The sequence below is a fragment of the Orycteropus afer genome, unplaced genomic scaffold (genome assembly GCF_000298275.1).
Source record: "Orycteropus afer afer isolate SDZICR_OR568_19922 unplaced genomic scaffold, OryAfe1.0 scaffold00330, whole genome shotgun sequence".
Taxonomy (NCBI): Eukaryota; Metazoa; Chordata; class Mammalia; order Tubulidentata; family Orycteropodidae; genus Orycteropus; species Orycteropus afer.
The window spans coordinates 2,061,653-2,087,372 of NW_006921917.1; the positions used below are offsets into that span (position 1 = coordinate 2,061,653).

Sequence of the window (25,720 nt, forward strand, 5' to 3'; positions counted from 1 at the left end):
TTTTGAAAGACAATACAACAACAAAATGATGAAATAAATGAAAAATTAGAAATGTGTGGGTCCAAACAACCTGACAGCCATCGGAGCCATCGGAGGACTTGCAGAGAAGTGTCCATGTACCTCGTGCTGGAGATGTGAAGACTTTCTTTTTACTTTTTAAAATTTTTATTGTGATTTGGGTGAAAGTGTACAGAACAAATTCATTTTCCATACAGCAGTTCATACACATTTTGTTTCATAACATGGACTGCAATTCCCCACAACATACACAACAGCTCTCTTCCCACTTCCTCCCTGTAGTTGCCTCTTCTCTGTGTCCTTTCCTATGTATTCCTGCCCCCACCCTTGTCTCCCTGTGCAAACACTGCCCTTCTGTTCTCCAATGATTGATCCCTCTAAGGAGTATATCTACCGGATGTAAATGTTCACCCTATATGCCTATTGTTTGTCTGGAAGCCACAGGAGTGAGTTCACTTCCGGACCTGAAGGGTAACTAGAGGCCATAGTCTAGGGGATCTCATCAGGCTCGATCAGACCAGTAAACCTGGTCTTTCTTTGCGTGTGTGATTTTGAGTTTTGTCCCACATGGTTCTCCCACTCTATCCAGGATCTCCTGCGCTGATCCCTTTGTGAACTGAAGACTTTTTTTTTTTTTTTTTTTTTTAAGGATTTGGGAGAAGATTTACAGAGTAAATTCACTTTTCATACAGCATGAGCTGAAAACTTTTAAGAACAAAGTAGTAATGACACAAGGAAACAGACACATGCAAATGAACAAATAATGGGGCAGAATAGAAGGCCCAGAAGTATGCTCAAGTATATACAACTTTAGATATCAAGGATGGCATTTAAATTGCGTTGGGAATGGCAATGTGACACATTCTCTTGGTATAATTGGCTATCCACCTGTTAGAACTAATACACACAGATAAATTTCAGAGATATTAAAGATTTAAATTGACAAAAAAAAAAATAATAATAAAATAAGAAATAAGGGAATACTTAACTGGGAGAAAGAAACCTTCCCTAAACCAGAACCCGAGAGTGCGGAAACAGGTATTCAGCCCTTTCCACTGAGCTTTCGCGGACTACGTCATGGAATATCCAGCCAATGAGGCTTTGGCATAAGCCGTACGCTCAGCCAATAGGGCCAGGGCGGGAGATTTGAAAGCGCCTCGACTGGGACTCAGCGGGGCAGGTTCAATCGTTTGCGGGAGGCCTGGAGTGCAGCTGTACTGCGGGCTCCAGGTGAGCTGGCCCCGGTCCCTGGGCCTTGTGCTGGGAGAAGACCGGTGAGCAAGCAGGTCAGGGATCCGTTGGGCAGTTCTGCGTGTCTTCCGCCGGGCTACCGGGCGCACAAAGGTGGGAGAGGGTCCTGGAGGGGAGTGGGACCAGTAGATGGGCGGGACGACAAGGCGAGCGCCTGGATGCCCCCTACTCTGGTCAGTGTACTGTAGCAAGGAAATAGCCGCTCCTTTCCCCCAGCCCCAGGCAGGCGCTTCCGGCTAGATAGGCCCGACCCCTCCCTCTCTCGCTCCTTCTATTTTCTTCTCACTTCTCTGTTTCCCTCCTCCCTCCCAGCTCCACGCCCCCTTTCCCTCTAAGGATGGCCCAGAAGGAGAACGCCTACCCCTGGCCCTACGTCCGGCAGACGGTAAGGCCCTTTCCTCTCCCTTCTCCTTCTACCCGCGTGGCGGAGTTCCTGCTTGGAGTTTGCCTAAGGCTCCCAGTCCCAGCTTTGGGGTCCTGAAAAGGTCTATCCTCTTAGCACTTTCTTATCTATTTTGCGCTAATATATGAGCCCTAAGAGCTTGCTAGCAGAATTAGGTCTAGTCTTTTGCAGCCGTGTCCTAGGGAAGGCCTGTCAAATGCTGTGAACTTGAATTTGACCAACCACTGGCCCCTCTGCTGGGCTGACTGAGCCTAGTTAACACATGCAAGTGATGTCTGGGACTGAGCATCTGGCCAGAGTCAAAGCCTGGCCTTCAAGCCACGATTCCCCACCCTTGTCCTGAAAGAAATAGTCTGGACAGGAAATAGAAATAAGCTCTAAAAAAATTTCGGTACAGTGACTGTTTAAAAGGTCAAGAAAGACAAGTCTAAATGACTCGGCATTTATTTTAATAACTAGTTGCGGTAAAGATCTAAACATTATTGTATAGACAGTTGGCCATTTGTCCCAACACCTTTCTTTGCAGAGTCCACTCTGATATGAAATGTCATCTTTATTATATATTTTTCCCACATAATACGTGGGTCTATTTTTGGACTTGTTTATTTGTTGCTTTCTTGGGACAGGTTTTTAAGGGCACTGGGGTTTTCCTCTCTTGGCTGAAGAAACTCTTCACTGGCTTAGCTCCCTTTCTGCTGGGGCTTAGGAGCTCTGGTGGTGCACTGACTAAGGCGTCTGACTGCTGACCAGAAGACTGGTGGTTCAAACCCAGCAGCCACTCCTCGGAGGGCAAACTGGGCAATCTCTTCCATAGAGATACCACCTTGGAAACCCGAGGAGGGGTGGCTATGAGTTAGGATGGACTCCACGGCAGTGAGTTTGGGTTATTTTTGGTTTTAGGCAGCCCGGAGGGCCCATCCGCCCTGTGTCCATCAGCTCTCTCCCGCCTAGAGTGCTTAGTGAGGTTGTCGAGACTGAATGAGCCTCTACATTGGTCACTCCCAAAAGAAAGCTGTGTATATTAACCTGAGAGGCTGAAAATGAGAAATGGTCCCCAGGCCACCAGAGTAGCCCTCGGTGTCTGGAAAAGCCTCTTGGTGCAAAGAGGTAAACAGTGGTATTTACTGCAATATTCATGGCTTTAAGGACCTTCTCCAAACCTTGGAGACCGGGCTTTTAGGGGGCTGTGAGAATACATCTGTGTAAAACTCCTTGGATGGTGGGTGTTCAGTGGCCACTGCTCCCCGGGAAGAGGGCCTGGGTGACCTCATGGGGTGTTATGGACAGGACTATAGAAGCTGGAGAGCTTTGTGCCTGAGAATGTGCTGTGGGCCAGGGCCAGAGAGGTGAAATGTTAGATGTTGGGGTAAGTCCTTTGCCCCTTACCTAAGGGCAACTTAGGTTGTTTATTAATAGCTCATTTTAATACGGTGCTCTGAACAGAGTCTGGGGCTGGGTAGCAGAACTGTGGTATCAATGTTCCTCTTTGAACTGGGGATGGGTGGGTGTGTGGCTCCATGGCAAGTAGCTGGAAGGCTGCGTGCAGCACATTCCAGCCTGGTCACTAGGACAAAGGCGCCTCAGAGCTACCCCCTGCTCCTTCTCAGGCTCAATCTGGCCTAAACATCCTGTCCCAGAGAGTCTTCCAGAAGGAGGCTGCCAACTCATCTGCGCTTGTCCTCATGAGCCGCTCCAATGCCCAGCTCACAGGTAACTGGGATGGGGAGAGAGGATTCACCCAAAGGGACTGGTGCCTATGGGGAGAATGTAGGGATGAGGTCAAATGAGGGCCTCAGCTTACCTGTTCTCTCCTTAGCTGTTCCTGGCCAGAAAAAGACAGTAGAGAATAGCAGTGGGACACCCAGCTTCTTAATGTAAGTCCCCCAAGCCTTGGGATGGAAGAGGGGAGGTGCAACATTAAGCAGGCAGAAAATGGGGGAGGTAAAACCCAGAGGCAGATGGAGTCGGCACGGGGCAGGAAAGCCTGATCCCTTCTCAGCTCCCTTCAAAGAGAAATAGGGTTGAGAGCAGGAAGGACTCAGGGAGCGGGGAGAAAGCAAACACTGGAAATGACTGACAAACACATGTCACCTCCCAGCGCTGAGTGCTCTTCCCCTACTTTCCAATCAGGAAGCCCTTCACAATTGATGACTTTGAGATTGGACGTCCTCTGGGCAAAGGCAAGTTTGGAAATGTGTATTTGGCTCGGGAGAAGAAAAACCATTTCATCGTGGCGCTCAAGGTCCTCTTCAAGTCTCAGATAGAGAAGGAGGGTGTGGAGCACCAGCTGCGCAGGGAGATTGAGATCCAGGCCCACCTACAGTACGACCCACACCCTCTGAGCCCGGCCCCTCCGCACCTCACCCCCAGCCCCAAGCTCCTTTGCTCTCCCACCATATCCAGACTGTTTCTTGGCAGCTGTGTCCGGTTAGCTCCCACCTGGGCCGGAGTCTTGAGTTCAGAATGCTGCCCCTATCCCCGTTTGTGTTGCCCTTCACCACTTCCAGCCCTGGGGGTGGTGGCCTGGCCCTGTTTGCCCCATATAAGAAAAAAACCAAACTCACTGTCCTTGAGTGGAATCCGACTCATAGCGACCCCTCCTTGGGTTTCCGAGGCGGTATCTCTATGGAAGTAGATTGCCCAGCCTTCCTTCCAAGGAGTGGCTGGTGGGTTTGAACTGCCAGCCTTCTGGTTAGCAGTCAAATACCATAGGCACTATGCCACCCATATAGGACCAGTTATTTCCCCCTGCTCCTCTACCAGGATGTGGCCTGAGGCTTGCTTCTCTGTGCTTCCCCCAGGCACCCCAACATCCTGCGTCTCTACAACTATTTCTATGACCGACGGAGGGTCTACTTGATTCTGGAGTATGCCCCCCGGGGGGAGCTCTACAAGGAACTGCAGAAGAGCCGCACTTTTGATGAGCAGCGAACAGCCACGGTCGGGGCGGGTGGGCACCGGGGCCGCTGGCAGGGGCTGGAGCCTGGGGGTGCATTGCCTGTGGCTGGGAGGTCCGTCCTTGTCTGACTGTCTGTCCTCGGCCCTTCCAGATCATGGAGGAGTTGGCAGATGCTTTGATGTACTGCCACGGGAAGAAAGTGATCCACAGAGACATAAAGCCGGAGAACCTGCTCTTGGGGCTCCGGGGAGAGCTGAAGATAGCCGACTTTGGCTGGTCTGTGCATGCCCCGTCTCTGAGGTACACAATGGTGGGCACTGGGTGGGAGCCTGGGAAGGTGGAAAGAAACCAAATCTGGTTAGGCAGAGAAATTTGGTTTTGTTCTCATGCAGATAGACCAGCTGCAGTCCAGTCAATTCCGACTGATGGCGACCCGTGTGTCAGAATAGAGCTGTGTGCCATGGAGTTTTCAATGGCTGAGTTTTCCAAAGTAGATCACCAGGCTTTTATTCTGAGGTGCCCTGGGGGGACTCGAACCTCTAACCTTTTGGTCAGCAGCTGAGCCCTTTAGCCATTTGTACCCAGGGACTCCCCATGCAGGAACAGACACAGAAGTGCTTGAACAAGGATAGGGTCCCCACAGTTCTGTTGTCCAGATTTTGCACTCAGTAGATTGAGGTCGTCTTCCCATATTATGAAGAACACTCCCATGTCATGTTTAATGGGTTCATAGTACTATGTAGTTGGGATATGACCTGATTTATTTTAGCCGAACATTCTTTTTTTTTTTCCTGATTTTTATTGTGGTCTGGGTGAAAGTTTACAGAGCAAATTCATTTTCCATACAGCAATTCATACACATTTTGTCTCATGACATTGACTGCAGTTCCTCACAATGTAACAGCTCTCTTCCCACTTCCTCCGTAGTTACCTCTTCCCTGCGTCCTTCCCTCCCATGCCCTCCCGCCCCCCAGCTGTCTCCCTGTGCAAACACTGTCCTCTGTTCTCCGGTGATTAATCTCTCCAAGGAGTGTATCTACCTGATGTAAATGTTCACCCCAGATGCCTGTCTATTGTTTAAAGGCAATCGTGCTTAAACATTTGGTATATCCCCAATTATTCTCTTTATTCTAAGATGAACAGTGCTCTCATATCTGATTATTTTATTAAGACACATATCTCAGGGTTGAAATGCAGGGCCTATGTATGCCTAGTCTGAGGCTCTGGTTCATAGCTTCATCCCACCCCAGTCCCACAGGGCTAAGCCTATCCACACCCCAGTGGCCCATCAGAGGCTGGTTGCACTGCTCCCCTGCACAATGGAGTCTCTTGGCTCCATGCCATCAGCCAGTGGGGAAAGGAGAGGCTGCCTGTCCCTGAGACCCTGCCCACTCTCCCCCTACCCTGGTACCCAGGAGGAAGACGATGTGTGGCACCCTGGACTACCTGCCCCCAGAGATGATTGAGGGGCGCACCCACAATGAGAAGGTGGATCTTTGGTGCATTGGAGTACTTTGCTATGAGCTGCTGGTGGGAAATCCACCCTTTGAGAGTTCTTCACACAACGAGACATATCGGCGCATTGTCAAGGTGGGCAGGCTGGCCTGTTGCCTGGCTGAACTGTATGTGGGTTGTCGGGGCCAGGTCCAGGAGTAAGCAGAGTGACACCTGATAGCGTCCTATGCAGCCCTCTGAAGCTCTAGTAGTGTAGTGCCTAAGGCACTTGGCTGCTAACCAGAAGGCTGGAGGTTCAAACCCACCAGCCACTCCTTGGAAGAAAGGTTGGGCAGTCTACTTCCACAGTGATACCGCCTCGGAAACCCTAGGAGGGGTCACTGTGAGTCGGGTCCGACTCCACGGCATATAACAACAACAACATGAAAGAAATTGTAGCCAGGATGAAACTAATGGGTCCTCCCTTTTCCATGCTCTACTTCTGCAGGTGGACCTGAAGTTCCCCTCTTCCGTGCCCACAGGAGCCCAGGACCTCATCTCCAAGCTGCTCAAGCATAACCCCTCAGAACGGCTGCCCCTGGCCCAGGTCTCAGCCCACCCTTGGGTCCGAGCCCACTCTCGGAGGGTGTTACCTCCCTCTGCCCTTCAGTCTGCCCATTGAGCTGTCCGTTATTTACTTGATGTGTCTGTGTTTGTATGTCTGTTTATGTGTAGGGATAAGGGGGTGTCCCTGGCCTGTTCCCTTACCTGTCTTACACCTCCTTTTTATTTAATAAAGGCTAAAGCTTTTTTTTTTTTTTTTTTTTAATGATTCGGGTGAAAGTTTACAGAGAAAATTCATTTTCCATACAGCAGTTCACACACATTTTGTCTCATGATATTGACTGCAGTCCCCACAATGTAACTAACAGCTCTCTTCTCACTTCCTCCCTGTAGTTAGCTTTTCTCTGTGTCCTTTCCTGTGCATTCTTGTGCCACAGACCCCACCCCAGCTGTCTCCCTGTGCAAACACTGCCCATCTGTTTTCCCACAATTGATTGCTCTAAGGAGTGTATCTACCTGATGTAAATGTTCACCCCATATGCCTGTCTATTGTTTGGTTGGAAGTGAGTTTAGTTCCAGGAGTGAGTTCAGTTCCAGATCTGAAGGGTAACTAAGGGCCATAGTCTCAGGGGTCTCACCAGGCTCTATGAGACCAGTAAACCTGGTCTTTTTTTTTTTTTTTTATGATTTTGAGTTTTGTTCCACATTGTTCTCTCACTCTCCAGTATCTCCTGCACTGATCCCTTTCTGAGTGGTTGACAGTAGTTGCTGGCTGGGCACCATCTACTTCTGGTCTCAGGGTCATATAAGCTGAGGATCACATGGTCCACCAGTCCTTGGACTAATTGTTTCTATGCATCTTTGGTTTTCTTCATTCTTCTTTGCTCTGGACAAGGAGACCCACATTGTTGCATCTAGATGGTCTCTTGCAAGCTTTAAAGACCCCAGTCATCACTTGCCAAAGTAGAATGTAGAACAACAGTTTTGTATACTATGTTACACCAATTGAGCTTGATGTCCCCTACGACCATGGTCCCGAGCCCAAAATCCAACTACTCACCCCATCAGGATGGTTGGCTGCAGCCAAAAAGTTATAACTTTGTCCCTTGTTAGCGTTATTATGTATTTGGACATTCTAATAGCACATACAAATACTTATGTAGAAATATTGTCTGCCACCCTTATATATGGCCATGGATATATTCCCTTTTGCCTAGCCATACCTGATCATTTGAGGCTAAAGCTTTATACAGGTGCATGGAGATGTTTATAGATAGAGGAAGCTGTGCCCTATGGGAATGTGAGGTGGTGGGTTCCCACCCTAGATGCCAAGGGTACATAGCTGCCCCATGGGAACACCCTGCTTTTTGGGCTGTGACACCCTCACCTTTATTTCCCTGGCTCGGACTCCTAGAACCTGGGGGGCTGAAAAACCTCAGGTGCCCCAACCTCACTTGAACATCTCTGCCTGCCTTCTCTTACATCTTGCTCTCTTGATTATCTTTAGAACTCTAAAGGAGTTCTGGTGGTATAGTGGTTAATGCATTTGGCTGCTAACCAAAAGGTTCTCAGTTTGAACCCAACAGCTGATCTGTGGGAGAAAGATGAGGCAGTTGGCTATGTCTGAGCCCATGGTCAATCCATCCCTTTGAAGGTCTTTTCTGCTGACACTCTGTCAAGCATGATGTCCTTCTCTAGGGTCTGGTCCCTCCTAATGACATGACCAAAGTATGAGAGACCCAAGTCTTGGAATCCTCACTTCTAAGGAACATTCCAGCTGTACTTCTTCCAAGACAGATTTGTTCATTCTTCTAGCAGTCAGTGGTATTGTAATAGGACCAAACGCAGGTCCTGCCCTGGGCACAGTCAGGCCAAAACAGTTTACACACCAAGTGATTAAGAGGAGAGAAAATTATTTATTGCAAAGTGACAGTGCAAGGAGGCAGGGGTCTGTACCCAGATCTGACTCCCCGAATCTCCATCGAATTAGTTTCGTAGGTTTCAGAAGAGAGGGTTATGCATATTCATAAAAATTTCAGGAATTTGGGCATGACATGGTTGACGATTGGCTGAAATTTCTACCGCCTTGGTTTAAAGGGAGAGTAGTGTTTTAATCCAGTAGTCTTGCATACTGGATGAGTCACACCGGCTTCCTGTCATCAGCTGATTGGGGCTTAGGCAGAGGGGAGAGCGTTAGTTCCCAGTAACTTGGCTCCTCTCTGTCCAATGTGCATGTCCACGGGCCACCAGAGTCAATTTTCAAGTTGTTTCCTAAGACACATTAATGCATTTATCATCAGTGTTTAAGGAAATAGCAGGAAAAAATATTTTTTGTTCCATTCAGTTCTTAAGGAACTGAGTTTATTGTGTTTACTCATCTATCTCCAACTGGGGTCCTATGTGTTTACTCATCTGTCTTAACCAGAGTGGGGAAATAGTTGGGGGTAATTAAGTTTACTTATCTATTCCCATCTGGGGTCCTATCTGTTCTAATTATCTGTTTTAACCAGGGTGGGGGAAATATCTTTGACTTTACTGGGTTTCAATTCCCCCTTAGAATAGATACTGTTCCACATTCTTGGGGAACACTTTACTCGGTTTCCATATATTCAATATTCTTCACCAACACCGTAGTTCAAGTACTTTCTAAGTAGCAGCAGAAACGAATATCAGTTTAATAATGTATCTTTCTTGATGGTAGAATCCCTCTGTTTTGGGATTGCCTCTCTTTTTAGGCAAAACTTACCAATCCCCTACAAGGGTTCTGCTTAGCCCCACCCCTGCAAGGGTTCCATGGACCTTATTTGCATTATTAGTAAACTGTCTATTCCCCTTTGTTGTTGTTGTTGTGATATGCCATCAAGTCGGCCCTGACTCATAGCGACCCCCCCTTTGGTTCCGAGGCGGTATCACTACAGAAGTAGGATTGCCCAACCTTCCTTCCGAGGAGTGGCTGGTGGGTTTGAACCTCCAGCCTTCTGGTTAGCAGTCAAGTGCCTTAGGCACTGTGCTACCAGAGCTCCTTCTATTCCCCTTGGTAGGTCACAAACATCTTATTTGAAAGTCCCCACCAAGCAGAGATCTCTATGCTGGACCTCCTTAGCTGAGAGAAGTCCTGACAGGGAGATGCTCCAGCAGAGATGGTGGCAGTGGAACCAAGAGGCCTGAGACAGAGCGGCAGGCTTACCTGGCCCACAGAGGCAGAGGCCAGGGGCCAGAGAGGCCAGGGGCCAGAGAGGCCAGGGGCCAGAGAGGCCAGGGGCCAGAGAGGCCAGGGGCCAGAGAGGCATGTCTGAGTGCACAGCATAGGGGAGATTGTCCTGATCAAAGAATTATATCCTGAGTGCATTCCTGAACCTGAATTGTAGCCTGTTACTTCCCTAATAAACCCCATAATCATGAGTATTGTCTGTGAGTTCTGTGTGGCCATTGCAATGAATCATCAAACGCAGCAGAGAAGTAGCGAGTGCTGTGGGAGGGACGGTTGGTGTCAAAGTTGGTAAAAAGGCTGGAGGGTGGCGACATGTCTGGCTTCATAGGAATAAGCCACGTGCTGCTGCTGGTGATTCTGTCTTCCTCTTGTGAACTCAGAGGAGGTCAGAAGATGCCGCCTCCATGTCCTTTTTACACACAGGAATTTAAATGCTGGCAGGCCCATGCCTCTCTCTCTCTATTTTTAATCTGTAGTTCCCTTGACTTATCAGCCTCATTCTCTCCTTCTGTAGACAGTGTTTTCTTCTTGGCCACAGAAGATGGACAAGCTGCCCCAGCTAATAAATAATATTGTTGAACAGAAAATTAATAACAGACATCTTGCTTTGATTTTAAAGTTTTCCTTAGCCTCAAAACCAAATGTTGTTGCTGTTAGGTGCCGACAGGTTAACTTTGACTCATAGTGACCTTATATACAACAGAATGAAACACTGCCCAGCTATTACGCTCCTGGCTATACTTGAGCCCGTCGTTGCAGCCACTGTGTCAATCCATCTTGTTGAGGGTCTTCCACTTTTTTGCTGACCCTCTACTTTACCCAGAACGATGTACCCTGTTCACATCATTAAGGTCAACTCCACTTCGAGGAGGCAGCTCTTCCCCAGTCATATTTTGAGTGCCTTCCAACCCAAGGGGCTAATTTCCAGCACTATATCAGACGATGTTTCAGGGCTATTCACAAAGTTTTCTAGTAATGTATCATACAGTGTCTCACCGCTATTCATAAGGTTTTCACGGGCCAATTTTCTGAGGAGTGGGTGGCCCCTTCCGTCTTCCCAGTCTGTCTTAGTTTGGAAGCTGCTGAAACCTGTCCATCACGGGTGACCCTGCTGGTATTTGAAATACCAGTGGCACATAGCCTCCAGCCTCACAGCAACACGCAAGCCACCACAGTATGACAAACTGACAGATGAGGAGCAGACAAAAACAAATAACCACACAAAGCCAGGCCTAAACTGCGAAAGCCTGCCAGAAACTGTTGTGTAGCAATATAAATTGTTTCATCCTCCTAGAAAAGGACACTCACCAAACCACTATCTCCTAATTTAAATCTCAAAAAAAGTCTCATGGCTGCAGGTGGGTAGAAGGTCCAGAAGTAACCTGATATCAGTTGATCTCAGTAAAGGAGAAGGCAAGGTTTGAGTGATCATGTTAAGATTAGCTAACCAATAGTTGGGGTGCTCTGGTGGCATAGTGCCTAAGGCATTTGACTACTAACTAGAAGGCTGGCGGTTCAAACCCACCAGCCAGTCCTCGGGAGTAAGGGTAGACAATCTACTTTCCAGTCAGATCCAACTTGAAAGTGGTGAGTTTGAATTTTGGTAACCAATGGTTGATCTTTTTTTTTTTACATTCTCACCAACAGTTGATATTTCAGACTTTACTTTTTTCTTCTGCTACTCCAGCAGAACGGTATTATTATTTTATCGTGATATGGGTGAAAGTTTACAGGGCAAATGCATTTTCCATTCAATCGTTCATAGACATTTTGTTTCAGAACACTGATGGCAATCCCCATGGTGTAACAGCTCTCTTCCCACTTCCTCCCTGTGGTTACCTTTCCCCTGTGTCCCTCTCCCCTTTGCGTTCCTGCCCTCTGAGCTTCCCCCTGTGCTAAGGCTGCCCTTCTGACCTCCCGTGGTTGATTGTCCTAAGGAGTGTACCCACCTGGTGTAACTGTTCACCTTACAGGCCGATTGTTTGGCTGGAAGCCACAGCAGTGGGTTCAATTCCAGGCCTGAAGGGTGACTGGGGGCCACAGTCTTGGAGACTTCACCAGTCTCTATCAGACTAGTAAGCCTGGTCCTTTTAAATGATTTTGAGATTTTTTTCCGCATTTTTCTCCCACTCTACCCAGGATCTCCTATACTGATCCCTTTCCAAGTGGTTGACAGTGGTAACTGGTCACCATCTAGTTCTTCTGGTCTCAGGGTCCTGTAGGCTGAGGTTCCCATGGCCCGCTACTCCCTTGGACTAATTATTTTGCTAATGGTTGATCCTCTTTTTTTATACATTTCTCCCTCCTCTTTTCTTTATAAGCCCCATTGCACCTGTCTTTGTGGAGCCATTTTTTTTTTCTGCAATCAGAATGGTCTACTTATATGCATATAGAATAACTGCTGAGAATATACATTATGTTCAAACTGAATGAATTTTAATATTTGCAATAATACCCAGACTGAGATCCCAAGAGAAGGGGAAGTCTGTGGAAAGCAGTATGGATATTACTTTAAAAGTTGGAATTAGAAATACCATTTGATCCAGCAATCCCATTACTAGGTATATATCCTAAAGAAGTGAGAGCCAGGACAAGAACAGATACATGCACACCCATGTTCATCGCGGCACTATTCACAATAACAAAGAGATGGAAACAACCTAGGTGTCCATCAGCAGAAGAACGGATAACCAAACTATGGTACACACACACAATGGAATACTATGCAACCCTAAAGAATAGCTTAGAATGTACAAAACACTACATAATGTGGATGAACTTGGAAGACATGATGCTGAGTGAAATAAGTCAATCACAGAAGGAAAAATTCAGTATTAGTTCATTATTGTAAAACGTCAAGGAAAGGTTTATATATGGAAAGAAACTTTCTTTGTTGTTTACCAGGGGTGGGAGGGGAGAGGAGGGAACGCTGCCAAAATTTAAAATAAATAAATAAATAGGTTAAACATAATAATAATAAATAAATAATTCAACAAAGACAGGCAGGGTCCCAAAGATCCCACAGATTATAATTAAATGCTACATATATCTGCTAGCATGGCTTTGACTTCAGACACAAGAATATTCCCCTTAAAAGAGAGAGAGAGAGAGAGAGAGAGAGAGAGGAGGAGAAGTCATGTCACATGATCTATAACTTCAGTGTAAAAAAAAAAAAAAAGGTACTGGGAGGGCTTTTACTAGTCCTCCACTGGGTCATTTGCCCATCCCTGAGCCAATCTGCAGTCAGATGAATGAAACATTCTGAGGTTTGGGTCCTGTGCCTATTCCTGGGTGTAGATGGGAGGCTATCATCTCACAAAACAGAGTGAGGAGTGAGGCGCTTCCCATCCATGAAGAGATGGTAGGTAGCCAAACACTTGCTACTACAACATTCAAGATACATCTGTTGATGTTTGTTGTTATGTGCCCTCAAGTCAGACCCAACTCATAGTGACCCCTCTTTGCAATATCACTACGGAAGTAGATTGCCCCATCTTCCTTCCGAGGAGTGGCTGGTGGGTTTGAGCCTTCTGGTTAGCAGTCAAGTGCCTTAGGCACTATGCTACCAGAGCTCCTACAAGATATGTCTAGAAGTGTAGAAATTATTAAACAGGAACCAAATTTGCTGTGTGAACTTTCACCTTAGACACAATAAACTAAAACCAAACTCACAGCTGTCGAGTTGGATCCGACTCATAGTGACTGCTCCTTGGGTTTCAGAGGTGTTATCTCTATAGAACTAGGTTGCCCAATGTTCCTTGTGAGGAGTGGCTGGTGGGTTTGAACCGCCAGCCTTCTGGTTAGCAGTCACATGCCTTGGGCACTACACCACCAGAGCTCTTAAACCCAATAAAGTATAATTTAAAACAAAACACAAATATATACATCTGAAATGTGTCCACAAGCCTAACTCTGTTACCTTCAGGCTAGGCTGGCCACTATCACCTCACACTTGGAGAATTCAACAGCCTCCTCACTGGTCTCCTGTCCCTTCTTGTCCTCCAAACATTTCCCACAACAGTCTACAGTAACCACCAAACTCATATGAGTTCCATCACATCACTCCTTTTCTCTCGCCCAGCTTCCGATCCTTGAGGTAGGTTCCCCCCACATTTAAGGTATATCTGCACAGCCCAAATGTGTACGGGCTTTGCTTAGAGCAGAAGAATAACTAGGGTTTCATCAGGTCGTAGGTGACTATAAAATACAGAGAGCTGGGCTCCTCGGCTGTGGTCAAAGGGCGAGCTGCTGTCATCACGCTTGGCCGGCTAAGACCCTGGGGTGGGCATTGCTGGGAGATTCTGGGAAGTTGCCCTTCTGAATGACGACATGACACTGACTCAGATCACCTTTCTATTCAGATAAGAGCAACAACTTCCTTTATCAACCAAAGGAGCTTTAGCAAACCATCTGTATTTACTAAATACTGATGTCTCAGGGCTTTGGCTGTGTATTGCAGTTTGCATGTCTCCCAGTGTCTGTGGTACCACTGCACTGAGACAAAAATCTCCATTCCCCAGCAGGATGTGATCCCTGCCTGCTTTTACAGCTTCATTGCTGTGAATCCTCTCACCTGGCTCATTTTGTTTTAGCCCCAACGTCTCCTGCACCCCACCCCCTATTCTCTAGTTCCTTGAATAAATATGTCAAGCCTTTGTCTCTGGGACTTGGCACAAATTATTCCTCGCTGGGCCTGGAATATGGCTGGGCTCCTTCCAGTTGTTTTCAGTGAAATGTTTTCTCAAAGACGCCTTTCCTGACCCCCTATCAAAACGAGTGCTCCCTCAGCTATTTTCTATCACAACACTTTACTTCCTGGACTACTTACTAATAGTTTGGGGGTAAAACGCATCCAGAGGTTCTGCAATATAAATAAGTAAGGCCTTGCTAAAGGTCACAGCCTTTAGCCCAACTTCTAACTCTGTACATTTGGGGTCGCCAGGAGTCAGAATCGACTCGACGGCAAACAACAAAAAAAAACTTATAAAAAGTTATTATTTCATTTATTAAATATTTTATCTCGTGGCAAAATCTATAGCCTATCTGCCAGGGGAGAAAGACTCTCAACGTGGAGGGGTCAGGAGACAGAGGACAAAATGGCAAAAAGCACGCGAGATCCCGTAAGCCGGCTTGTGTGGACCATGTCGAATCACCCTGGGCAGTTCCTCTGCTCAATCTGTCATCCGAGGACTTGGAACGAACCATTCATGCTCTGTTGACAATTCTGGTTCCATCCTTCTTGACTAACAAGGTGCAGTTCAACCAGATGGTCCAAGCAAGATACACTATTTCTAACCTAAAAACTTCTCCAAGAAGCGCACGTCTGGTCCCCACTTACTGTGTTTGCTAAGCAATTGTGGGCGGGACAACTGTAGGCGCAAAAAGTCCCCTCGCGACTACGGTATTTCAGGACCTGCGTCTTTAAGATCCGCCCCCTCAACTTTTCGAAGGGGAGGGGCGACGAGCGTAGCTGTCACCTCCTTCTCTCCACCCCTTTCGCTCTCACGTGTGTTTGGCAGTTCAATAACTGCTCTTCTTCCGGGACTTTCTGGTCGCCACGACCAATCAAAGTTCTCTTCCTGTCCTTACCATTGTCAGCCTGCTGCCAATCGGCGCGCTTCCACCAACGCCCCTTAAAGGCGCAGCGAACGCCTCCCTCCCTAATCGAGGTGAACCAATTTCTCGATTCCGGCCCCCACCTACAGTATGGAGTCGTCCCAGGGGCGGCCTGGGCCCGGGGCGGACCCCCCGGCTCTAGGGAAACACCAGGCCGATATCTTCGGCAGTGAGCCGGGCCGAACGCCCTTTGAGTCATCCTCAGACCTTAGAGTATCTGAGAAGGAAGAGGCCGAGAACGTTGGGGGCGCGAGCCGCCACCCCAGGGCGTCCCTGAAGACTTCGAGCTGCAGCGTAGTCCACCGGTTGGAATGGGAGGCTCAGGAGGACGAATCCGGGCCCCGAGGAACGTCGTCTGGGACCGGGAGCCGCAGGGTGGCGCTGGGTCCGGAGCACGACCCGTCCCCCTCTTCCCGGCGCCAAGACCCTGAGCCACCGGAGGTCGAGCCTGCATCCGAGAGGGTGTGCTGTCTAGGGAGCCCGGGAGGCGGCGGGATGAGTGTTGAACAGCAGACGCAGGAGGAAGACAACGAAGAGGCGGCGGTGGCCGGTAGGACTGGGCGCTCATTCTCCAGCCGCCTTCAGGACAGCCGCAGCCTGGATGCGCTGAGCGGAGCGTGCGGCGGCGCAGGGTCCGCAGCGGGCGCCGAGGCCGGCGCGAGCGGCGGGCGCCGGGCCACTATCTCCAGCGCCCTGGAGCTGGAGGGCACAGTGAGTCGCCACGGCGACCTCACCCACTTTGTGGCCAACAACCTACAACTCAAAATCCGTCTGAGCGGCACCCCTCAGCCCCCGCTCCCCGTCCCTGCGCGTTCCTGCCCAACGCCTGCCCCCTCTCCGGCCATCCCGCCGATCGACCCCGACGTGTTGCGGGACCTGGAGCGGCTGAGTCGGGAGCTGGGCGGCCGAGTGGACCGTCTGCTCCGCGGGCTGGGTGGCGCAGTGCAGGAGCTTACAGCGCTGAGCGTGGGCTGCATTCAGACGTATCGCGACGCCGTGGACTCCTTAGGCGAAGCCGTGGACATGAGCATCAAGGGCATGTACACCCTGCTGGCGCGCTGCGAGGAGCTGGAGCGGGCCCTGCAACCGGTTCAGGGACTGGCTCGCCAAGTACGAGACATCCGACGCACACTGGAGGTGTTGGAGGCTCTGTGCAAGTGATCAGGGGGTCAGGAGAGGCCAAGCCTGACCAGGACAAGCCCCAGCAGGACCCTAAAGATTTTCCAAGAAGCCCTGATGGGAACTGTCTGCAGAGGGGAGACCTATGTGTTGGAGGCTCTTGCAGATGTGTTTAGCAGGCTGGCACCTAATCTCTGGGCCTTAGGTGTATATGGGGAAGTTCTAACTGCTGTCTTGGAGGGAGGGGATGAGGCTCTGCTTCTATTCATTTGGCCATCTGTAGTTACCCTATTCGCTACAACTCTCTTTCCTAGCTAGAGCACCATCCTTGGGAAACCAGGGTTTTAGTTTTCAGCTTGAAGGTGGAGACAGGTCTCCCATATATGATCAAGAGAGGGGAACAATGGAGACCCTACCCCCCACCGTGGCCATCCTGACTCCAGTGGCCATATCTCAGGTGCCAGGGGCTTTGGGAGCTTGAGCAGGCCTTGGCCACAACCCATGCAAACAAGGATACACACCTGCAGAGGGACAACCTCCTGTTTCTGCCCTCATCTCCATACCATACCATTCCCCAGCCAGAACAAAGGTGGAGCTAGAAGGAGTGCATCACAGGGTGAAGGGAGTGAGGTGGGAGGTGTCTCACTGCGCTCAGGGTTCAGTTAGAATTGTTGCTGGTTTTGAAGTCCACCTGTTGTGGAGTGTGCTAATCAGTTTTGGCTTTCTGAGTTTTGTGGAATTAAAGTGCTGCTGCTGCTAAGACTGAGGCTGCATTTGTGTGGGTTGCAGGGATTGTCAAGCCAAAAGAATGGGTCTCAGGGTGGATCTTTTGCTTGGAGCTCCCTTGGGGCGAGGGCTGGTGCTCCGGGTGGGGTGGGGTTCCACTCTAGGAGAGGAAGATGCGGCTCCTGATCTTAAGCAGCAGGGTCTGAGAGGGAAGGGAAGACACAGCTTAGGCCTAGAAACCCAGTAACAGCAGAAATGGAAACAAGGTACTCTGGAAGAGGGAGGAAAGGGATCATGTTAAATCCTGAAGTGGGCAAGCAGGGGTTGGGCAGATGGGACATCTTATCCTGGAAAATTGAGACCACTTGTCAGCTTCAGTTCCCTATTCTGCTGATCCATCTGTGCTACATTTATAATTTAAAACAATCCTCGTCCCAATCCCTAGCAGGTTGAAGGAGGTCTGACTTCCTAAACGTTTGGTGTTCTTCCTCTTCAAGACACTCCCACTTTAAACTGAAATGCACGTTTGTTCCCGTTTGTGTATGAAATATTCACATACACCTTCCGCAGTTAACTACTTATAAATGTTTCTAAGAAAGGTAGAACCACTATGTTCTAAAACACAAGCCATTGGCCCGTACGGGGATCGAACCCGCGACCTTGGCGTTATTAGCACCACGCTCTAACCAACTGAGCTAACCGGCCAGGTCCTGAAAAAGAGTCCTTAGGAAACTGTGTAAAACTCATATAACTGATCAGGTCATCCTCTTCAGAGAAATCTCGGAGAGGATAGGATTGTTTTTAAGACATTAAAGTGGAAGGCGGAAACTGATTTGCTGAGCATTTTGAGAAGTAACAGCCACGGAGATACAGAAAAACACAGATAATGCGCCTATTGCCTTTGAGGCAGGTTGAAGCACAGGCATGGGTGTTCATGACCGGCAAGACGCCGTCAGCGACCACTCCTAAGCATGCAATCCACCTCAAATGGCAAAAGACTGAGAGCTTCCGGCGAATTCGTGGGGTAAGGAACAACGGTCATGGGGAAAATTTATGTGACGCTTTGAGATTGAAGAAGTCTTTGGAAAAGTAAGCGACATAGCGCAGGCACCGCTGGGAGTCGAACCCAGGATCTCCTGTTTACTAGACAGGCGCTTTAACCAACTAAGCCACGGCGCCAGGTGCGGAAACCTCTGCATCTTGTTTACTTGGCGGAAGTTAGCCCCATGGCTTGCGTGAGAATTACAACATGTTTCTTTTTATTGTTCGTGCTATTGACGAAATGAATGGAAGGCACGAAAAACTGCTAAAGGTGGAAACGGACGCAGAAGAGACACAGAAATAGTCAAAAACCTGGTGTGAGCAGCAACAACTGCAAGCCGACGAGGATGGGATTCGAACCCACGCGTGCAGAGCACAATGGATTAGCAGTCCATCGCCTTAACCACTCGGCCACCTCGTCTACAGAAGAACTACCTTGAATCTCTTCTCTGGGTTCTGAACTCTTCCTGCTCCTGACTTAGGACCCGCCCACGCCGTGAATTGGAGAAAGCAAACCCAGTACCTTTAAATTCAGAGCAGCCTCCTCCCCGCGCGAACGCCTGGCTCGCCTCCCTCGACGTGTGCTTGTCTTCGGGAGTCCAGCTATCCGCCAGTTACTGTACCTGGATCTGACGGAAAAACTACTGAGAGATCGTTGTGTTCGTGCGACCGTGAGGCCTCGGAATTTTGTGCCTGAAGTTCTCTCCTCCTGGCCCCTAACAAGTGCTTCTTTCTCCCTGACCTAGGCCCTCAGGCTCGAAAATTTGAAAAATGATGCGGTTGAGGAAGCCTAGGAAAACAACTGACCCCGACGTGATTTGAACACGCAACCTTCTGATCTGGAGTCAGACGCGCTACCGTTGCGCCACGAGGTCATCCGGCCGCTTTGCTGGACAGGTCGCCTCATGATCACTGGTCAGCCAGGTGGTGACGTCCCCGCGATCGAGGCGCGAGAGCGTAGAACTTCTTTACGCTTCTCAAAACACTCCAAGTGGTGCCTGCGCTCTCCCCCCGGTCCCATGGGGGTGAATTGAGGCGTACAGTACGGAGAGACTCGCGGTTCAACGGTCCCTCTGTCCTCGACCCCCGGAGTCCTGCAGACCACCAAGTGCGTGGGCCTGAGCTTGTCACCAGCGCGACCCAGAGCTCACAGCTCAGCTGGGTCGAACTTGACCAGAAACTGATGGAAGAACAGGTACCAGGAAGAATGTGAGGGAGCCATTTCACAGCCCAACGCATCTGAAGGAGAGATTAGTTCCTCCAATTGTGGGTCTTCTTCCTGGTTGTACATTACAATCTCCTGTGCAGCCTTAAAAAATAGCCACACACAAGCCCCAGGCCTTAAGATTCTGATTAACGGTCCAGGGTAGAACCCTGGCATCCATCCTTTGGCATAATTTTCATACAGCAAAATGCACAGATCTTAAGTGTACAATTTTTGATGTGTTTTAACAAATGCATACATCCATGCAGCCCATAACTTCAAGATACAGGACATTTCCATTAACCCAGAACGTTCTCCTCTTCCCCAATCCATCCCCACCTCTCTTCCCAGAGACAATCTGTTCTAATTTCTATCACCATAAATGAATGTACTTTTCAAAGCTCCCCTACCTAGACAGAGGAGTCCCTGGGAGGTGCAGTTAACATGCTTGACTCTAACCACAAGGTTGAAGGTTCAAGTCTGCTTTTTTTAAAATCAGCCATTGAAAAACCCTATGGAACACAGTTCTACTCTTGAGACACATGGGGTCGCCACGAGTCAGAAGACAGCAACTGGGTAGCTAGACACAGCGGGGACTTCTGCAGAACAGCTAAAGCCTGAAGAGATTCCATTTGCGTCTTGAATGATGAGAGAAATTCAATAGGCTTAGATGTGCTTAGATGGCCTTACAGAAGGCCATACAGTATCTCACTCCTTGCCTTCCAAGGCAAATTTCTGCAGATTTTCCACAGTGGCCCTGCTGAAAGTTTTCAGGGACTACAGAAATGTCAAATCCCACAGATGCTTCTCAGGCCTGACTCAGGGCAATGTCTTCTCTAAGAAACCTCTTCTTGGTTGTCATGACACTTGTCTGCTGGTCCTCCCCTAATCTGCCCCTCCCCTACTCATCCTTCTTTTTCTGTCCTCACCTTAAATCTTGGTTTTCTCAGAGTTCTTTCTTCTCTCCTCATGCCTTTATGTTCCCTGGCTTCAGCTATCGCTGTGTGCCGAGTTCCTGAGTTACACCCTCTCCAAAGCACTCTGCTTCTACACCCAGACATCCAGTGCCTATGAGACACCTCCACTTGTCCCTGTCATCCTTCCCTCCCAGTCCTTCTGCACTCCCCACTCCCCGTAAGTGGCAAAGCTGAGGCTGGGGCCCAACCTTCACTCTTCCCTTTCCCTCAATTCTCATTTGCAACCAGCCACCACGTCCTGGCGATTTCCTCAGTAATTATCCGGTCAGTCCTCATTCCCCTTTCCCACTGCCACCCCCCCCCCCCGTCCTCTTTCTACTGATTATTGTAAGACTCCTCCCTGTTCTTCTTGCCTCCAGAACACTCAAGATCATCCTGTAAAATTCAAACACGATTCCCTCACTCTCAGCTTAAAAACAGAGCCCCAGGAGGACATTATGCTGGGTGAAATAAGTCAATCACAGAAGGACAAATACTGTATGAGTACATTATTATAAAAAGTCAAGGAAAGGTTTACACAGGGAAGGAAATTTTCTTTATTGGTTACCAGGGATGAGGGAGGAAAGGGAGGGAAAACAGAGAGTTAAGAAAGCAGTGTTTATATGGGTGAAGGGAAAAGGAATATAACCAAGGTGTGTGGTTAGCACAGCACCATGAAGGAAAAGGAAGACACAGAGAGGTGCACAAGAGGTACAGACAATAAAGGTAAATACTATTACACAAACAAGTCTGCATTATCATTAATAGCAAACACTAATTTACATGAGGATACACAGGTGGACAGGCAAGAAGATTAGGTATGGACAGGCGAATGGGAACATACCCATGACCACACACAGGTTTGGCAGATGATATTCCCACATATGTACTTGTGTGTGCTATAAAAATGTCCATATGCAGTTTAAAGCTAACATGGGGCAAAGTAAGAAGACCTTCTTAGCCACAACTAAGCACCTTGAAGGAGTGAGTTGCTGGGCCTGTGGGCTGGGGATCATGGTCATGGGGGACATCAAGCTCAACTGGCACAGCACAGTACAGAAAAATACTGTTCTATGTCTTACTTCAGTGAGTAGCAACTGGGGTCGTAAAAGCTTGCAAGCAGCCATCTTTGCTCCTCTGAAGCAAAGAAGAGTAAAGAAAACCAAAGACAGATGGAAACAGTTATAGTCCAAAGGACTAACGGACCATGAGACCCTCAGCCCATATGACCCTGAGACCAGAAGAGCTAAGTGGTACCTGGCTACCAATGCCAACCATGCAGAAATGGATCAAACTTGGAGATCTCGGATAGAGCGGGAGAAAAATGTCGAACAAAACTCACAATCATAAACAAGATCAGGCTTACTTGTCTAATAGGGACTAGTGAAACCCCCAAGACTACAGCCCTCAAACTGAACTCACTCCCGTGGCTTAGCTCTCAGGCAAAAAAGAGACTGGCCTACGAAGTGAACACCAAGGAGAGGTACACCTTAGAACAATCCACCACGGGAGATCAGAAGGGCAGCATTTGCACAGGGAGAGAGGCAGGGAGGTAGGAATGCCCAGGCAAGAAGGACACAGGGAAAAGGGAACCGGAGGGAGAGGTGGGAAGACAGCTACTACAGTGCAAGGAATGCAACCGGTGTCACAAGAAACAAAATGTGTTAAGAACTGTTGAATGTGAAACAAATCTGATTTGTAAAAGTTCACCCACACCAAATAACAAGGAAAAAAAAAAATCAGTGCTCCATCACTTTTGGGATGAAGGTTGGCCCACAAGGTCAAGGACATCATACAGTAGTGAAGGGTGTGGGCTCTGGAACCAGGCTGCTGGAATTCGTATACAAGTTTTGCTGCTTACTAGTTGTGTAATGTGGGCTACTTATTGAACACTCCTGTACCTCAGTGTCCACATCTGTGAAATGGTAATGATATCACTATTAGCTTATTTTCTAAAGTGCTCAGAGCCCAGCTGGTAGTAATCATTCACTTGTTGTTATTAATAGCTGAACCTTGCCTAATTCTTCAGTCACTCCCCGCTCATCGCCCATGTGACAATCATGCTGACTCATATACAGTTGCCTAAGCTCAGGAGCTCTGGTTGCATAGTGCCTAAGGCACTTGACTCTTAACAAGAAGGTTGGTGGTTCAAACTCACAGCCACTCCTCAGAAGGAAGGCAGGCTAAGGAAGGGTGGGCATCTACTCAATGGCACACAACAACAACAAGCTCACTATTGCTCCTCTTTGTCTCTGTGCCACTGCTGTTGGTGTTCCAAACCTTGTTTGCCTGAATGACCCTTACATACTGCTCTATCTTCAATTCAGAAACTTCCTTCTCTTCCACCCTCCTTTTCACCCCTCCCTCACTGCTGTCCAGTCAAATGCCACTCATAGTGACCCCTCCTTGGGTTTAATCCTTTGATCCTTAATCTACAGAAGTAGATTGCCCAGTCTTCCTTGGCTGGCTGGTTTGAGCCACCAGCCTTCTGGTTAGCAGTCAAATGCCTTAGGCAGTATGTCACCAGAGCTCCTAGACTCAAGAATAGGAAATATTCATTCCCAGCACCACATGACTCCTGGAATATAGTATGTATTCAACAAGTACTTATGTAATTCATGAGGGACAGCTTTAGCAAAAGCATGGGGATAGGGGAAGGAGATATGTCTGGAGTAGGAAAAGAACATAAGGTGAGGTGGGAAATTTCGCTAGAAAGGGAAGTTAGATCAGTGAATACTGTGCTAGGGAATATGAACTTGATCTTTAAGCACAGAGGTTTTGCAGCAGGTATAAAGTATGATCAGGTCAGTGTCACCAATACTCTGATATTTAAATCTCCTTCATTCATTCCACCAGTTTTCAAATGATAGAAACCAATAAATAACTTCACTCTCTCCGGGGCTGCATTGTCTAATATGGCAGCTACTAGCCACATGAGGCTATTCAAATTAAATTAAAATTTCAGCTCCTCAGTCCCATTAGCCACATTTCAAGTGTTCAATAGCTGATGGAAGTAGCTAGCTACCATATTGGAAACAGACAATATGCAATACTTCATATCACAGAAAGTTTTGTTGGATAGGGCTAGTCCCAAGATGGAAAGCTAGTGGCCTGAGAGGGCTGTATTCTATTGCCCTTAAGGTGGGTTTTTTTCCCCCTTTCATTTTTTCTTTTTTAAATTTAAGGCCAATATTTAGAATTGGAATAAGCAGCTGGATCTATGGCCTATCTTGAAAAAACAAAAACATCAACAAAAATAAAAAAATAATCTGGCATTGGTTTCCCTCCAGACAATTAAAGCTGAGTAGCTGCTGACTAGTCCCCTGCCCTCCCCAAACCCCTGTACACACTTTAGTACGGCATGGACTCTCCTCGCCTTTGCCTTTTCTCCTGATCTCAAGGGGACCTCGTCTATTTAATTCATTCGCTGTGTTCTAGGAGGTGAGACCACTACTCGTGTGCAGTGTGTCCCACTGTGGTGGCTTGCATGTTGCTGCAATGCTGGAAGCTCTGTCACCAGTATTTCAAACACCAGCAGGGTCACCCACAGTGCACTGATTTCAGCGGAGCTTCCAGAATGGGAAGGACCCAGAGGTCTACTTGTAAAAATACTGCCCAGTGGAAACCTCCTGGATGGCAGTGGAACACTGTCTGAGGCAGTGCTGGAAGATGGGCCCCTCAGCTGTGGAGGAGGCACTCAGAATACAACTGGGGGAGAGCTGAACCCTCCAAGGACCTTCGACTTTAATGACATGGATGGAGTACAGCTTTCAGGACCTCCATTGGCTGATGTGGCACAACTCCAAATGAGAAGAAACAGCTGCAAACATCCATTAATAATCAGAATATGGAATGTACAGAGTATGAATCTAAGAAAATTGTAAGTCGTCAAAAATGAAATGGAATACATGAAGATACTCTAGGCATTGATGAGCTGAAATGGACAGGTATTAACCATTTTGAGTCTTCTAGTCATATGGTCTATCTACTATGCCAGGAATGACAAATTGAATGGTGTTGCAGTTATCATCAAAAAGAACATTTCAAGATCTAACCTGAAGTGCAATGTTGTCAGTGATAGAATAATATCCATATGCTTACAAGGAAAACCTCTTTCAAGTGATGAAGAGTAAAGCTATCTCCTTGAAGACTAAGGTGCGCCTGGTACAAACCATGGTATTTTCAATCGCCTCGTATGCATGTAAGAGCTGGATGATGAATAAGGAAGACCAAAGAAGAGTCGATGCTTTTGAGCTGTGGTGCTGGCAAAGAATGTGGAAGTACCATGGACTGCTAAAACAACTAAGAACTCTTCCCTGGAAGAAGTATAGCCGGAATGCTCCTTGAAAGCAAGAATGGCCAGACTTCATCTCACCTACTTTGGTCATGTTGTCAGAAGGGACCATTGCCTGGAGAAGGATATCATGCTGGTAAAGTGGAGGGTCAGCGAAAAAGGGGAAGGCCTTCAACAAGATGGACTGACACAGTGGCTACAACAATGGGCTCGGGTATAGCAAGGATCGTGGGGCTGGCACAGGACCAGGCAGTGTTTCGTTCGCTGTACACAGGATCACTATGAGTCGGAGACGACTTGAGGGCACCTAACAATAACAACATGTTTAGTGCTTCTGTTCTACCTCCTAGTTCGTTGCATGGCTCCTGGTGTCTCACAAGCTTGCAAGCAGCCATCCAAGGCACAACAATTGGCCTCTATTCACCTGGAGGAACAGAGAAAGGAGAGTCAGGAATAAGAGGAGGATATGGAATGTGTGACTAGTTGCCTTCATGAACAACTGCCTTCTATTGCCATGAGACCAGAATAATTGGATGGTGCCTAGCCATTACTGAACATTTTGATCAAAGATTCTGTAGAAGAATTCTGATCAAAAGGGGGGAAATGCAGAACAGAATTTCAAAATCCCATACACACCAGGCATTCTGGAGCCAAGGGGGCTGGATGAAGCCCTGAAACTATTGCCCTGGGATAATCTTTAAAACTTAAACCAAAAATATCCCCTGAAGTCTTCTTAAAATCAAACAATAGTTTAGCTTAACTAGTAAAAAATGTCTGACTTGAGCATATGCTCTTTTAAGAACTGTCTATATGAGATCAAAGTGACTACAGCAACATGAAAGATTAGATAGGAACCTTACGAGGCAGTGACTTTGTGCTAATGAGGGAGGAACAACTCAGGAAAGGAGGGTGAAGATGGTTGCACAACTCAAAATATATAATCACTGTGGAACAAAATTCAAAATCATTAAAAAAAAAAAAAAA

At 48.0% G+C, this 25,720-nt stretch overlaps 2 protein-coding genes and 4 non-coding genes across 6 annotated transcripts; 2 read left to right on the forward strand and 4 right to left on the reverse strand.

Annotated features, from left to right (window-relative positions):
- Positions 1 to 1,606: 1,606 nt before the first annotated feature.
- AURKB (aurora kinase B) lies at positions 1,607 to 6,687 on the forward strand. The gene is made up of 8 exons (XM_007952234.2): positions 1,607 to 1,654; positions 3,280 to 3,382; positions 3,489 to 3,546; positions 3,803 to 3,994; positions 4,474 to 4,612; positions 4,723 to 4,871; positions 5,987 to 6,161; positions 6,514 to 6,687. The coding sequence occupies exons 1-8, from the start codon at positions 1,607 to 1,609 to the stop codon at positions 6,685 to 6,687; spliced, it is 1,038 nt and encodes a 345-aa protein (XP_007950425.1).
- An 8,799-nt stretch (positions 6,688 to 15,486) lies between these two features.
- BORCS6 (BLOC-1 related complex subunit 6) lies at positions 15,487 to 16,557 on the forward strand. The gene has a single exon (XM_007952235.1). It carries the CDS (start codon positions 15,487 to 15,489, stop codon positions 16,555 to 16,557), a length of 1,071 nt encoding a protein of 356 aa, XP_007950426.1.
- Positions 16,558 to 17,872: 1,315 nt separating this feature from the next.
- Positions 17,873 to 17,946, reverse strand: TRNAI-AAU. Its single transcript has one exon. It is a non-coding gene; the product is annotated as a tRNA-Ile (tRNA).
- Positions 17,947 to 18,346: 400 nt separating this feature from the next.
- Positions 18,347 to 18,420, reverse strand: TRNAT-AGU. Its single transcript has one exon. It is a non-coding gene; the product is annotated as a tRNA-Thr (tRNA).
- A 201-nt stretch (positions 18,421 to 18,621) lies between these two features.
- Positions 18,622 to 18,703, reverse strand: TRNAS-GCU. Its single transcript has one exon. It is a non-coding gene; the product is annotated as a tRNA-Ser (tRNA).
- Positions 18,704 to 19,085: 382 nt separating this feature from the next.
- TRNAW-CCA lies at positions 19,086 to 19,157 on the reverse strand. Its single transcript has one exon. It is a non-coding gene; the product is annotated as a tRNA-Trp (tRNA).
- Between the last annotated feature and the right edge of the window lie 6,563 nt (positions 19,158 to 25,720).